Source organism: Chondrus crispus, genomic scaffold (genome assembly GCF_000350225.1).
Source record: "Chondrus crispus Stackhouse genomic scaffold, scaffold_58, whole genome shotgun sequence".
NCBI lineage: Eukaryota > Rhodophyta > Florideophyceae > Gigartinales > Gigartinaceae > Chondrus > Chondrus crispus.
Genome location: NW_005178551.1, coordinates 100,804 through 117,026, shown reverse-complemented (window position 1 = coordinate 117,026; position 16,223 = coordinate 100,804). Strand labels below are relative to the sequence as shown.

At 53.1% G+C, this 16,223-nt stretch overlaps 1 protein-coding gene; it reads left to right on the top strand.

The window, feature by feature from the left end:
- Window positions 1–14,510: 14,510 nt before the first annotated feature.
- CHC_T00006974001 (hypothetical protein) lies at window positions 14,511–15,556 on the top strand. XM_005710336.1 is given in 2 exon segments: window positions 14,511–14,900; window positions 14,901–15,556. The coding sequence occupies 1 exon segment, from the start codon at window positions 14,511–14,513 to the stop codon at window positions 14,898–14,900; it is 390 nt and encodes a 129-aa protein (XP_005710393.1). The 3' UTR covers window positions 14,901–15,556.
- The last annotated feature ends 667 nt before the right edge of the window (window positions 15,557–16,223 follow it).

Here is a 16,223-nt window from a genome sequence, read left to right as displayed (position 1 = left end):
CGAACTCTCTTCTGTCTTGTTTTGTGGTTCTTACTACACGTGTGCACGGCACTCGTCGCGTCTCGCACGCCTCGAACTACAGTACGACGTGTCGCAGCTCCCGCTACCCGAAGCCGGTCGAGCGCGGCACGTTTTACTACAGTGGTCTCTCGACCTAGAAGTGTGAGCGCACGCTACGTTTGCTGCGCAAAGCAATATCGTTGGCAACCGTCGCCTCGTCGATATGAGTTCCCCTCATCGTTCCCTCGCTGGTTCCGAAGCCGCGGAATCGTCCGCTCCGATCCCACCGCCGGTTGAACCGAGCGGAGTCGTTGAACATGCTTCCGACTTTCGCTCAACGCAAGGTCCTCCCGACATGGATTCGTACGAAAGGATGCTTCGAAACCTCGAGGATATACGGGAAGCGCTCCGTAGCGACGTCTATGATGATGTCTACGAGCATTGCCGAGACAATCTCCGTGACCTAATGTTGGGTCGATACCAATCTTTCACGCAAGAACTTGAGAGCCTCCGAGCTCACGTCGATACGATCGAATCTCGACTCGTCATTTGCGAGAGCCTTATCCCCGATAGGTCAACTGACCTGACCGCAGAGCAGATGGGCGCGTTCTCGCGCCTAGCCGCTCAAGTGAATCAGCAACGAAGCCGCGCGAATCGGCTGCGAGAGAGAGGATCGGATATATCCTCAACGTCCGCGAACGCTCGCGACGTGTCTCGATCGAGTCCTGTTTTGTTGCGCCCTTTTGACCCTCTTCCTACAGGTTCCGATCGTCTGGAACGGAATGGGCTTGGTCGTGAAGCTCACGCTCGTGAAGCACGGGCCACAGGCCCTCCGTTTGTGTCCCACAAGATTCCATACCGACCGGAAACGCCTTCACCGCCACTCGCTGTGACGCCCTTCGGTCATCTAGGACCTCTTGAGCCTGGGATCGAGCCTACGAAGACCTTACTTAAAGAGTTCAGCCACGTTGTCGACTATCGACTCTATCGTCTCGACGATACTTCTATTCTCGTCTCGGAGAACGATGCCGGACGAATTGGCAAATGCGTGATGCGCTGCCAAGGCCTACGGCCTACGATGAAGACCTTCGATGGCTCCTCCCCGATAACGCTGCTGTCTTTTCTCAAGGACATCAGCATCACCTTTAACGCACAGCGCCTCAACGAGGGCGTAGCTGTACGAGTCATCGCTCATTTCTTGGAGCGTGACGCGGAACGCCTGTACACTTCTTACACGATGACAGCGTTACGATCCGGTGCGCTACGGAGCGCTGGGTCAATTTTGTGGCCCGGGTTAGTAAACCTGCTGATCCGCCGTTATCTTACGGACGACGTTCTCAACGATGCGTACGAAAAGGTCGCTACGATTCGTCAACTTCCGCATGAAAACGAAAACGTCTACGCAGATCGACTCGAATATCTCGCGTACTCCTGTACCGCCGTGTTCTCCGACGCCGCGCTCGTGAACTACTTCATCCGCGGATTGGCTGTGGAAACGAGGGATGTAGTAACCGAGACCGTTTATCGCCTTCCGTTTGGCGAACGAAACGACCTTGCCGCTGTTCGCCGCATCGCGCTCGCGGAGGGTAATACCTACCGAGCCCGTTCGGGAAAAGCTTTACCCGACATCGGAGCGAACGCGCAACGGACGCCTCGAGTACGCCCACAGAGGGCGCCTTCATCTTCTGGCTCGACGTTGTATCTCACAGGACACGAAGCCCCAAGCAATCTCGTGGCTGGGAATGCTGGCTTACTCGATGCGCCACCGGGCGCACAGTTTGATCCCGTATTAATCATGCCCGGACGAGTTGTCGCCGAATCGACAAGTTCCAATACGTTTAACACCGCCAGGTCGGCGGAAGATCCGACAAGCACAACGGAAGTGGATATCCCGAAGCGCATCGAGAGTTTTATTCTTTCTCACGTTTCCACTCTAACGAAGGAACAGGTGAGGCTGGCACAATCGATCGTGCCGCCCAATTCCCCGTACCATCGTTGCTGGCTCTGCCGCATCGTGGGGCACACCCTCTACACGTGCCCCTTTCTGACGAAAGAGCAGCAACTCTACTCCGCATACCGTAACTACGAGTATCAGCTGGAGACGAGGCCTCATATGCGGAACCTGCTCAGGCAGCTCCCAGACGACCGCTTCCGTCAAGCGGGTAACAGAGGCCGTCAGCGACAAGTTGGTTTCCGTGAAACAAGCAAAACAGTCCTCCGAAGACCCGATCAAGGCTATCATTCGTCCGATACGCATTACCCCCGTCGTGGTGGGCAAACAAATCTTGAAGTGCGTCGTCCTACGCAGAACGACGTGCAAGGAGCAATGATGTACCTGCGCGATCTCGTCACCTCTGACTTCGCGACACGCGCGAATGAAGAACCGATAATGCTCGTGCCAGCCGACGTGGCGCGTTTAGACGGAGGGCGGCTCGAAACCGCACGAGTGGAACAAGAGAATCCCCCGAATAGGAATATCTCAAGTCGCCCAGATACTTCCGATGAGAGTAGTTCTTTGGGAAAAGAGTAAAGGTGGTCTCGTTTGCAACGTTGCAAGATTCACCTGTTTCCTTATCTCCAAACGTGCACCAAGACGACAGGCACCGCGAAAAGCCCGACGAGCAGGGAGGTGAAGCCGTTCAGAATTCCCGCGATATCAACCCTGATAACTCTGCGCCGCTAGCCGCCGTGCAACCCGACGAGGGGTACATCGGGACCGATGGAACTCCGCGACCTGGCGAACCAGGTCCTTCCAAAGATTGGGCCGGGGCGCAAACGGATTCTGTCATGGACAAACAATCTCGACGGAGATGGAGAGCGGCAAGGCGCCAAGAGAAGAGAAAAACCAGACGACAACGGTCTCGTCCAGGTGATTACTTCGCGAAGGGGGATCCCCGAGTCGTAGACGGCGTGGTGTGCTTGCTTTCCTCGAAGCTTCGAAGCTGTATACTGTCTACGGTTCGATTGGTACCGCCACCAACGCCTTAAAGCCGTATCGAATTGCGATTGATACCTGTTCAGGATACAATCTCGTGCGTAGGGACTGTCTCCCTCCGAACTGGCGAACGTATCAAGTACCGAACGCCTCGTTGCCAAGATCGGCAGGAGCAGATTCAACCCCGCTGAAGCTTACCGCAGTCGTCCGTCTCGCTGTACGACTCGGTAACGTCACGTATCGACTACCCTTCGTGGTAGCCGATTCTCCCGCTGTAGAAGTCCTCCTAGGGACGTCTTTCATTGACGCGCACGTCAAACGAATTGACATCGACAAGCAATGCCTTGAATTTCGTCGTGGACACCGCGTCGCCATTATAGACGCAAAAGGCGTCGCTTCTATTAACGGCGACACGAGTACCAAGCCATCGCGACGTACACGGAACGAAAACAGTCGTGAAACTGACGCCCAACCCATCCGTCTGGCCAAATGGATTTCGATCCCGGCTATGTCACAACTCGGAGTGCGGGTCACTACGAAGGGTTTAGGACTTGTATTTCTTGACCCTAAGCCTTCCTTGCAACACCGTCATGGTGTACGGCTAACGAACGGGGTGGCGGATGTACTTCCCAACCGTCCGTTTGAAGTCATCGTTGCGAACTTCTCCCGAAAGCCACGGAGGCTTCCTAAGAATACCATCATTGGGTATGCAAAGCGCAACCCTGTCACTATCCTTACGCCAGATCGACCAGTCGCTGAGGAAATGGGCCGAGTTCTCAATATCTCGGCAATCCCAGAGACAATCTCAACTAGAGAGGAACTACGAAGGGGCATCGGACCCTGCGGAAGAACATAGCTGTTCTACAAAGGAGAAGGTTCCAGAAGACTGGGAATCTCAGGTTAGTCTCAGCCACATTACGGACGAACCCTTACGAGCCGAAATTATGGCTGTGCTACGGAAGCACTCGTCGATGTGGGATGGCAATCTTGGTACCATCTCGGCGACAGAACATCGCATTGAGCTCGAGAAGGGTACAAAACCCCTACGTTCAATGCCGTATCGCCAAGGACCGGCGATGCGTACGAAGGTCGCAGAAGAAATTGAGAAGATGCTCAATGCTGGGGTTATCGAACCCGCGACCTCTGAGTGGGCTTCTCCCGTAGTACTCGTCCCAAAGAAGGACGGGTCACTTCGTTTCTGCGTCGACTACAGACGCCTGAACACGAAAACGTTAGGGGACGTTTATCCCCTACCGTGCATGGACGATTGTATCGACTCCCCTGGAGACGCTAAGATCTTTTCCACATTGGACTGCAACTCGGGATATTGGCAAATCTCGGTTGCTCCAGAAGATCGTGACAAGACTACGTTTACGAGCTATCTCGGTACGTTCCGATATTTACGGATGCCATTCGGCCTACGGAACGCCCCGGCGACGTTTCAGAGAGCGCTAGACATCATACTGTCCGGCGTACGTTGGCAAATTTGCCTTGTTTACCTTGACGATGTAATCGTGTTCTCTCGTACCATGGAACAGCACGTACAGCACCTCGATACCGTCCTTTCGCTGCTACGATCAGCGGGAATCTCGCTGAAGCTAAAGAAGTGCGCCTTCTTCCAACGTAAGGTACGATACCCTGGGCACGTTATAACTCCCGGCAAGCTACAAGTCGCCGAGGATGCGGCGTCTGCATTCGCGTCTGCCGAGTTCCCTCGAACCATCACTCAGGTCCGTTCCTTCTTGGGAGCCTGCAACGTGTATCGACGTTTCGTTCAGGGATTTTCGAAAGTTGCAAAACCTTTGACGGAAATGACGCGTAACAACGCAGACGTGGATTGGGATAGCCCAACAGATGCCCAAGTGAAGGCATTCGAAGAGCTGAAAAATAGAATGGTCTGGCCCCCCGTGTTGGCTTTGCCGCGGTTGGGTAAGCCATACGTCATCGATACTGATGCCTCCGCTTACCAGCTCGGCTGTACGCTTCTACAACAACAGGACGATCCTGGTAGTTGGCATCCAGTCGGCTACTGGTCTTATGCCCTTAACGAAAGCGAACGAAACTATTCCGCTACCGAGCGCGAATGTTACGCTGTTGTGTGGGCAATCACATCGTTGCGGCCGTATATCGAAGGTACGCACTTTACGGTTCGAACCGATCATGACGCCCTACGATGGCTCATGACGTTAACGGAGTCCCCTGGGAGACTAACAAGATGGAGACTTCGCCTAGCTGAATTCGACTTCACGATCGAATATCGCCCGGGACGAGTGCACCAAGTTTCGGACGCGCTCTCACGATTGGTTGCCCCAAATAGGGGAAACCAACCCGAGATTGACGACGAAGTACCGACCTTCGACAGTGACGTCTCCCTTTTGACGACGGTTCAGGATGTTTCGAATGAATTAACGGAGCATCGATGCACTCCGAAGTGTGATCACGAAACGGAAACGGTTTTCGTTATGACGAGCACTGGAGCACTCTCTACGAACGGAGCTCCCCGTGACGCTACGGAACCAGTCGTTTGGCCGCACGAGGACGACGAGTCCGACGAGATGGACGACGTAGAACTCGATGACTTCGGCCTTCCTGACGACCAGGAGGCGCTGTCGAACAACCGCCCAAACGATGCACTGCCCGCTCCTCTCTCCTTCGACGAGCTGGCTGAAGAACAACGAGCTGATGACTTTTGTCAGACGGTTCTGTCTCGACAGGACAGAAAACGCGACTCGCACTTTTTCGAGGATACGGACGGGCTGCTCAAGCGCAAGCACCGTACGAACGTGATATCGTGCAAATCGTTGTACCTAAAACGTTAAGAGCTGGGATCTTATCGCTAACGCACGACCCCGTTGTCGCAGGACATCCAGGACAGAACAGGATGTACTACATCCTAAGACGAACGTACTACTGGCCACACATGGCTGTAGACGTCGCGGCGACAGTACGGAACTGTCGACATTGCGCGAAGAACCGCGTTCGGTTACGTAAGAGGCTCAACCGCCTTAAGCTGTTTCTGGCAACGGCACCGCTAGAGTCCATCGGTTTTGATATACTTGGACCTCTACCGAAATCCAAGAAGAGACGCAAATACCTTCTTGTGATTACGGATCGTTTCACGAAACTTACGCAGGTCGTTGCGTTACGAAGCGTCACCGCCTATGTCGTGGCCGTTGCCTTTTGCGAGGCCTGGGTATTCAAATACGGAGTGCCAAAAACACTACTGTCGGACAACGGTCCGCAATTCTCTGCCCGATTCTTCCGGTCCGTGTGTGAAGTTCTTGGGGTAACAAACCTCTTTACCTCAGCTTACCATCCACAAACAAACGGACAGACCGAGCGGTACAACCGTACTATCGTGGCTATGCTACGAAATTACGTGAACGAGCACCAGAACGACTGGGATGTTTACGCCGGAGCGTTAACGTACGCTTACAACTGTCACCTGCACAGATCTACAAGGACAACCCCTTTCGATTTAGTGTTAACGCGACCTCCGCCAGAGTTCTCTTTGCATCACTCGGTGCGACGACGTTCTACTCCGGACGCGACCGCTCGCGACGATTTCAGAAAACGTTTGGACGTGTCTATCCAAAAGGCATACAAAAGCCTGCAACAAACGCAAGCGCATTATAAACGAGACTTTGACAAGCGAGTACGCCGCGTCAAGTCAAGGATAAGAGCTGGAGATTTTATCTTCCTAGACTCTACGGACGGGGCGACAAAACCCGGCAAGCTGCAGTCCCCTGCCGAAGGGCCGTACAAGGTCCTGCGACAGGACAAACGGACTCTACAATCGATCGGAACGGTGTAACTGAACGTGTCTCCGCGGACAGATGCGTCTTTTCGCCGCCCCCGATAGGCGCTCGTACAAACGCTGCCGAATCAGCGACAGAGCCTACGGCGGAAAATTCGAATGCCGAGGCACATCCTCCAGGATCAAACGAAGTGCCTCACGCATCTGCCGCCAACTTTGCTCAGAAGGTTCACGAAGGACCTACGTATACGGTGGATCGCCTCCTGGACCACCGTACTCGAGAGGGAAATGTGGAATTTCTCGTCAAATGGACTGGATACGCAGAACCCACATGGACTAAACGTACCCATGTCCCCGAAGAACTCGTCAGTCGTTATCGACAACGCCTCCATAGCAATACGCGAACCCCTTAAAGCCAAAAGACACGGTCAAGATTGGCGTGACTGGGACCTCACCCTTGAGGAGGGGGCCCAGAACTGCACGCTGCAGTAGCAACGTTCGAGAGTTTCAAGCTCTTTGAGGTGGCACGGTCCACGCGCGATGAACAATTAAGTCAGGGTTGGTCGAAGAACAACACGATGTCGAAAGAACAATTTGTTTTATTGTAAGACTAATCAGAATGGTGTTAGTTAAGCCAACACGCGCTTTAGCAACGCATCATATTCTGCGACACGAGACCCGAAGGGCCATGCACGAGTGCCAGCGGGCACAATAGAACAAGTTCCAACGAAGAATTAACGACGGGCATAGTGACCTGCAGCTCGGTCTCGGTGATACGCATCCTCGTCTCCCGATGAAACACGAGAGAACTCCTCCCATTCGTACGCCAATCCTGCTCTCGGTAGCGATTGTGCGGAAGTATCGGCACGGCCGAGCAGCGACGTTGCGGAACCGATCCGCAAGACGCCCTCGCTCGGGGGGGATCCTATGTATGGATATCCCGGGACGCGACAGCTTCCGAATGCTGAATAACTAACTTGGCGTGGCACAGTACCACTCCTAACGGCGCAACGTCATAAGGCCACCGGGCTTGGTGACGTTCACGGTTCCAGACTCCTCCAGAGCAGACCGGCGCGTCGGCTTCAGGCTCGCAACGCCGAACGGCACGTTCGATGCGTGAGCACAGACCCTCGATGGGCCTGACGCCAATGAAGAGCCCACGATGGGAGGACCTTGCTTGTCCACGATATTCCCCGACGAACAAACGACAGGATCGCCTCCTGAAAAATCTTGGGACATACGAGCAGGCCCTGATGGCACTGTAACGACGGGGAGTCCCGACGAGACGGAAGGAACCTCGGTGGTGACGACGGCAGGCGGTCCTACCGACGCGAGCCCAAGCGTAGGCAGGGCACTCGAAACAGGAACAGACGGCCTGTCCGCGAGCGATGGCGCAAGCTTTCGCACAACGTTGTCGTTCGGAGATATCGCGAGCGAGGTGGATTTGCGCGGGGTACGTCTGCGTCACAAAAAGGACGCCGAAAAACACGATCTGTTAAGTCAGAACGACTGCGCGGAGCAACCGGTGCCGCCCGCGGTACGGAAAACGAAAGGAAGCTCGCGCGGCTTACCTTATGCAGAAGAACAACGGAGTGTGATCGAATCGCACTGAGAAATAAAGAACGAGTCATGGGACGACAAACTGAAACGAGACGGACCGATCGTCTACCCCTTCGCTGCGTGCGGTCGCACCAGATGCTGCGCTGTCAACATATTCGAACTCCGACGGCGAGATGCACGCTTGGCAAAATCCGTGGCCAAACGAGGACGCACGTGTCCGCAGCTGATTTGTCCTGCTTAATTTTTGCGCAAATTTTGAAGTGGAACACATGAGTCCTTAGCGCACGCGCCGTGCGTAATTTTTCGGAAAATATTTTTTGCAAAATTTGAGCGGGGCGCTCAAGGCGAGGAGGGGGCCATGTGGTATATCGCCAAGTGTCCACTAGTGTACATACTGTACTCGAACACCCGATGGTGTATGACAAGGACTGCATTGGTTAATTCCCAATTCGAAAGGTAATTACCGTAACGCCCGGTAAGTTGGGCAGCGCAATTCGCGTCCGTGTACGTACTGTACTCGAATCATACCGTCTAATGTATGATACCGGCGTACCTCGGTGGCGCCCAAGTGCAGGACCGTTACTGCCCCACGTGTAGCCGTACCGTTACAGTCTGGCACTGTAAGAACGGGGACTACAGTAGTAGATATAATAAAGTAGGGAAGGGGAAGAACTCGAGGGGATCATCGATCAACGCAGTGGCATCATCTCGAGGGCCGACCCATTTGTCTCTTGGTTTTGTGCCTAAGTCTTTCACCTGACTACGTTTTTCGTCTTCCCTCTTTGTACATCGAGTACAACGAAAAGTACTCCACCGCAGGGGTAACGCACGACGAGCGCTCCGCATAGCGCCCGGATTCGTCCTCCGTGACGGCGTCGCCTCCGCACGGCGTCGAGTTACCACGTCGAGGACGTTGATCTGCCTTTCGTGGCATCGTTGTGTCGAACCCACACCGTTCTACCGAAACCTCTACCAACCAGCTACCGGACTCTCTTCTGTCTTGTTTTGTGGTTCTTACTACACGTGTGCACGGCACTCGTCGCGTCTCGCACGCCTCGAACTACAGTACGACGTGTCGCAGCTCCCGCTACCCGAAGCCGGTCGAGCGCGGCACGTTCTACTACATTTGGATCTATTTCGTTTCGTAACGTGGCCGTAATAGAGATAGAATTGTACCAAGTACATGGAAGCCATATAAGCTTTCAGGTTTTTAGGTTACGCTGCTGGGAAATTACAGGCTTTTCATTCATAAATGGCGAAATTGTGATTTTAATACGAATACAAAATAGGCCTGGAAGAACTTTAGGTGTTAAATGCACATGGGAATCGCTTTTTATGACCACTGTTAATATGACGAAGTTTTATTCGTCATTGCAAATACTGATTTTATAAAAATCCAGAGCAGAATTTCTGGGTCGAGTATGACTCTTTTGTGCCGAAATAAGCCCAAAAGTAGGCATTTGAAAATGCAGTTTATGACTATGAAAGTGCAATTCACAATTAGAATGATTGCGTTTAACTTTCCGGTTGTTCCGGTATGTTATTCTTTAATAAAATGAAGCTTTAACTTTGGTTTTGGAGAAACTTTAACCTCGTACTGTGACAGTTGGCATGAACCTAATTTGTTCTACTGTACTCTTCTCCTGTAAATTAATACAGTACTTAAATTGGTACTCGGAAGTCTACAGTACATAAATTGGTACTCAGAAGATCCGAAAGTGATCCCTTTTTACTGCTGCATGGAAATGCAGCAAATTGGATCAGTTATTTCTAGGGTTTTCGCATTTCGTGTCACTACTTTCAAAATACGTTTGACCGATGGTTGTTCTGACGATATCGGTGAGTGAAGTTTCGGCTCTTCATGGAGGCTCTGGAGCTCACGTGATCTGAAATGTGACCATGTAAGGATGGGCGTCACGCGGTTTACAAATGATTCGGCAGTACACAACGTTTTCTAGAAAAATGGCACACATAAAATTTTCGCACTAGACCTCATCATTTTCCGCGGTTCACATCGCTGGTAATAGGGAGCTTACGCAGGCATACTTCTGTAAAATTTGAAGCAGAATTCTTCAAACAAAACTACACTGAAAGCTTTATTGCAGAAATCTGTAGAAAGCATGTGATCAAAGATGCGGAATTGTGACCAGTTAGTGAAGACCTTTCTGCAAAGATGTGAGGAAAGCAATGTGACAGCTGTCCTATTTTCCGCGGGGGATAAATTGGAAGAAGACAGTTGCGCGACAGGGACAGGATCCTCTCATCGGGAAAAACATGGCTGAAGTAATCCAAGATAAGACGAGGGAGACCGATTCACAGGCAACTGCAAAACCTGGCAGAAGCTCTCGCTTTACTGCTGCGCAGGATCTCGTCATTGCGCGAGAGGTGGCTGCATCTAGGGCGCACACAATGCAGCTTTTGGTGAAACAAAGAAGCTATTTGAGGTGGCTGCGTCGAAGATTTCAGCGAATCCGGCATTCGATACAGAAGGCAAAAATGTAAGTTGGAAGGCGGTGCAGGACAGGTACAAGAGGCTACAAATGGACTACGATCATGCCGACAATGCTAACCAACGATTGTCTGGTGTTGGTGGGGGTGAAATGGGAGAGCTAGCTGACCTTCTGATGACTATGAGAGAAGCACACGATGACTTGGACGTGCAAAAGAAGGTTGCTAAGACAGCCCAAAGGAGGAAAGAAGAAGACAAGGAAAGAATGGGAAAGGTCTTGGTTGACTTGGCGACGAAGCGCAAAAACAAGAGCGATGACGATGATAACGCCACAGAGGTATGCGACGAGGAGCCCTCAAGTAGTGCGAAAAAGCGAAAGAAGAGACAAACTGCACTTCTCGAAACGGAGATGGACAGGTTCGGGGTGAGCATTTGAAAGACGCAGATCTTGCACGCGTAGATGTTGACCGTGAGCGTCTTGCTTTTGAGCGTGAGAAGGCAGTTGAAGACCGTGCTGATCGAGGGCGAGAGCGCGATGAGCGCAGACAAGAGCGCGAAATAGAGCGACGTGAACGCCGTGAGGAGCGTGTAGAGCTCCAAAAGTTAGAGCTTGAAAAGTTCAAGGCCATGATAGATGCATTTAACCGAAACAAGTAAACTTTAAAAAAAGTGCCTCGAAGCCTTTTCAACCGCCCAGAGCACCATTGCACGCCTTACAACACCCATATTAATGCTGTAGATACTGTTAAACGCCATAAAACCGTTTTGGGCAAAACTTTCCGTCGGTGACACATCATTCGCCTTTGTGAAAAACATATTCCTCAAGAGTTAGAGGGGTACATTTGAAGTAGCGGGATATCTGGTTCGGATATAGGCAGTTCCGAAAGTTTGACAGTATCATAGAGGATAGGTAAAGCAGTCCAATGGGTGCCTCGTTGATCTTCATTTTGCGCTTGAAGTCCACGGTCGCGAAGTGCATCTTGACCTCCTTCAATATCCATTCGACGGTTATGCGCACTGCAGACATAGACGTGTTGAAAGCTCGCTGGGCTGGAGAGAGGTTCGAACCTTGAAAAGGGACCTCCATAAACCATCTGGGGTTGTATCCAGAGTCACCGTATAAACTGTATCTTACACCGTTCGCCTCTAGGACCGAAGGAATTGTTTCGGCAAGCTCGCTTCGTATATACAAGGTCCAATCATGGCGGCGCCCTTCTAGTGGACCGTAGACATGCTGAATCATGCCGTCAGGCGTATTTACAGCCTGGTACTTTAGCGCGTGCTTCTTCTTGTGGCCGTTATACACTACTCGTTGCGCTAAATTACCCTTCCGGCGAGCTATAGCCAGCACTGTGCCGTTAATAAAGCCAACACAGTTGTCCATCGCGCTTCCTTTCGCATAAATGGCCTCTGCGTACATCGGCAATCTCTCTTCCATAAAGTCTTTGTCCAAGGGAGACGTAATCAGATGCTGTCGTTCCTGCACGACGTGCTCAACAGCCTCCTAAATAATCTCGGATAGCTGTGGCGCATGTTTGCAAAACAAAAGCTCCATGTCAGTCCACCTCGCAGGTGTCGCCAGCCGTTTCAATACAACGCAGCAAGACAGAATTGGTGTGACTGAGTACCGGTTGCGACGAGTGCAGGCCTTTTCCAACGGCCATCCCATCACCTTCATCATTTCTATGAGGTGCTCTGAGCGAAATCTAAAATGCAGAAGACACTCCAGGTCGCTAAACGTATTGAAATTGAATGTAAAATCAGTTGTAGAGATACGGTTGCGGTGAGTAATGCAGTGTATGCAGTCACTGCGGTGGTGGACGTACACTCCGGTAACTTGGAGAAGAAGGCGGGTGGAAGATGGTAGAGACGCTCGATTGCGTTGTCGACGTCGCGCAATGGCTTGCAGCACGGCACGAGATTCGGAACACCGTTTTCTTGCCGCACTTGTGGCGTAGTCCTTTTGTCTGCATGGAGCCATGTTTGCAGTGGTGAGGCACTCGCGTCGTCCACCCCAGCCGACCCGTGTGTATGTAATACTCGCTGTGATACCCATGTGCCTTCCGGTTTATTGCAGCGTAAGCCCTATTTCAGATTTCACACATTACATTTCTGTATCACATTTCAGCATTCAGGGTTGCTGAAATTTGCAAATTAATTTCTCATTTTCTTTTTGGCGTAAGCTCTATAATGCCAAATTGTAATTCAAATGCAGGGGTTTCTCGGTGAACACAGGTTATCATACCTTGCATTGCTGTCAGACAGCTGTCCAAGACAGAGATCAAGTCGACGCAGCCGACGATGCCCAACAGTTAACGGATCAACACTTCCGACATACAGGGGGGCGACGCGCAATAGTGCCGCTTTCATTATTGCCACCCTCAAATTAGTGCCGCAAAAACCGGCAGACACAAGTTCTGCCACGTGTCATGCACGAAGTCGTCATCGCCCACTCCTCATGCGCCTCAGCTCAATTGGTGATGGCACCTCACTCAAAGACCCTAACATGATTCCTGAAAAGATCGCCAAAGCGAAGCGTACGCGCCTTACGATTGCACAGAAAATCGAGGTTGGGCATCTGCTGCAGGTCGGGAATGCGAATACCACAGTTATGCGTCAGTTCAAAATTTCAGAGCGAACCATCCGAAACATCAAACGCTCTCTTCCTTCACTTCAACAAATTGTGACCAACACCGCTACAACGCTCGGAACAAAGATTTTGCACCCTGCGATGTGGAGGAATGGATTGAGATCGAGACTAAGGAGCTTGTGGCAGAAGCTTCTATTAGTGATGCTTGCGATTCAATACATTATGGTGGAGAGCTACAGAATCAGTCTGCCAGTGATGCTATGATGGATGATTGTGTGTGGCAGAAGGCGATTGTGAAATTACGGAGAGGCGGGCCGTACCGAGTGCTGTAGTGCTAGCAAGGTTGTTTGGGTCTTTGGAGAGTCTGGGTGTGGAGTGCGATGTGAGCAATGCCTTATCGCACTTGAGGTCCGCAAAACGAGCTTTTCTAGAAGCAAGGCAGGAGAGACAGGGTCAAAGGCAACAACAGCAGACTCTAATAACAGAGTTCTGGCCGGCTAGTGTTTCTGCCATCTGATTGTGCCGCTCCGAATTAGTGCCGTATTATTAGTCCTTACACGGGGCGGCACTAATGTGAAGGGTCGACTGTACTGCACGGATCCTTTCCGTGTTATTCGAGTGAAACGCAAGGGCACCAACACAACCACAACGAGGATGCAGTTCGTCATTTGCGCTGTGCAAAACGCGCGTTGCTGACTGCACGTGCTGAGCAGAGTCGTTCCAAGAGGCGCCAGACGCTTGTAAATGAGTATTTTGTGTGACCCCATTCATTAGTGCAAGATACGAGTATTGCATGTTGTTGGAACTTTACATGGGAGAGCACTACTCGATGATGTTGACAATACTGATTACTAATCAGTAAGGCGGGAACGTGGCAAGGTATCGCTACGGTGTGGCGGCGTGATTTGTAAACTCTCTCGACGAATAAGACAGTGCGAAGCGGCTGGCCACGGGGGCGGAGGTTACGGAGGGGATGGGATCTCGCGAGCGCGGGCGGTGTTCATTGGCTCATGCCCAGCGCAGGCCTACAGTGCTCCCACGCGCCGTGCCGCGTGCTAATAGGAGGGCGCAGACGCGGCCCTTTTTTTATATATGCACACAATAAAGCGCGCTCTCATCGCTGCCCGGCTTGAAATATACCCTTCGAAGGGTATCTGCCGCAGAGTCGATCCATGCGCAATTGGATCCGACCCTTGAAACGGCAGCCGGTGCGACACGCATGCCAGACATGGGATCAACGAACCGAAGTGCCGCTGCCGATATGAAACGGCAACACCTCCCCCCCCCTCCCCCGCCTCCCCCACCTCCCCACTGCCCTATAAAAGCCGACCTCGACCCCTCCCCTTTTCCCGCTCACCGGGCACCTCTCTCCCCGCCTACAAGAGCTCCCCTTCAGAACTGTCTGCATTACCACCTCACCTCCTCTCCACCTCGCACTCCATCCCCGTTCCCTGACGTGCTCCACCCTCCCCGACGTGCTCCACCCTCCCTGCTGCCACACCCTCCCTGCTGCCACACCCTCCCTGCTGCCACACCCTCCCTGCTGCCACACCCTCCCTGCCGCCACACCCTCCCTGCCGCCACACCCACGCGCCATGCCCGCTACTGAAGAGAACGCCGTCGCGCGGGCCGCGCCTGCCGCACCGCGCGCGGGCCACCCGGACGGCCACAAGACCATCGTCCAGACGCCCGATTTAGAGTACCCCGTCGTGTTGCACACGGTCGTCGTTAAGGACGCGCCCGCCGCACTCAAGTGGTACGAGGGAGCCCTGGACGCCAAGGTGGTGAGCCGGTACGACGACGCGGACGGCCGCGTGCTGCAAGCCGTGCTCAAGACCTCGTACGGCATGATGATCGGCGTCGAGGACCACTAATCCTAAGATGCACATGGTCGCGCCCGTCATCGACGGCCAGTCCGGGGGCGAGGGTGACGCCCCCGCAAAGGGCTCGTCCTACGTCTATATCTCGCTCCCCATCGGCCTCGCCAACGCAGATGGCTGCATCGAGCGGATGCGCGAGGCCGGCGCAACCGTCATCCTCGAGCCCGAGGACAAGTTCTACGGCCAGCGCCTCGGACAGGTCGTCGACCCATACGGCGTCGCATGGGCCTTCACGCACAAGATCGACCCAGCGAAGAAGGACGCCGACACCAAAGCTGCAGACAAGGAGGAGTGAAGACAGAGCGCTGGCGGAAAGGCTGCCGCGAGAAGATGCCCTGTGGTCATCAGTAAATGAAACCCGCTTTTTTTGCGACTCTTTGTGTGACATGGTACGAGTCACGGCACCCGCCTGGTCACCGTGCGCTGCCCCATACTATTATCCCGTCACTGCTGTTTCCAGACGGGCTCTACAGAGCGTGAGACTCCAAGCGAGCCGCTCCTCCCCCGAGCAGGGCCTCCCGATGCGGCAGGGCAGGAGGCCTGCGGAGGGGAGCAGCGGTGCCCGCCATGTCAGAGGCAGGGGGTTTGCGACTCAGCGCCAGCGCGTGACGGCCGTCCGCGAACGGCTGCGCCGTTCCAGGGCGCGAGCCGAGGTGCGCGCCGCCGGGCGCTACACCGGGGACGGTATTTAGTGTCAGCGCTAAATTAGTGTCACCACGTAAATAGTGTCACTGACACTAATACATGTCAGAGCCCGGGACGACGACGGATCAATCCAGACATAAAACAATCCTTCCTTTGAGCCGGACCCATCTCACTGCCGGTCCGGAGGGATGGTATTGGTATGCGATTCGTTCGGTTTGTTTCGGGAGCACTAATTTGTGCGCGGGAGTGGAGATACGCAGGCATTCATTACTGAAAAGCGATTTGTACTAAGAACAGGTCAACTGGTCGGTCTTTGGTCTGGTGTATAGGAAAAGGTTGGGCGATGCAGAGTTGTAACAAGGGGCATCTGCGATAAGGAAAGAGGAGGGGGGGCCAGCGTCAGGACT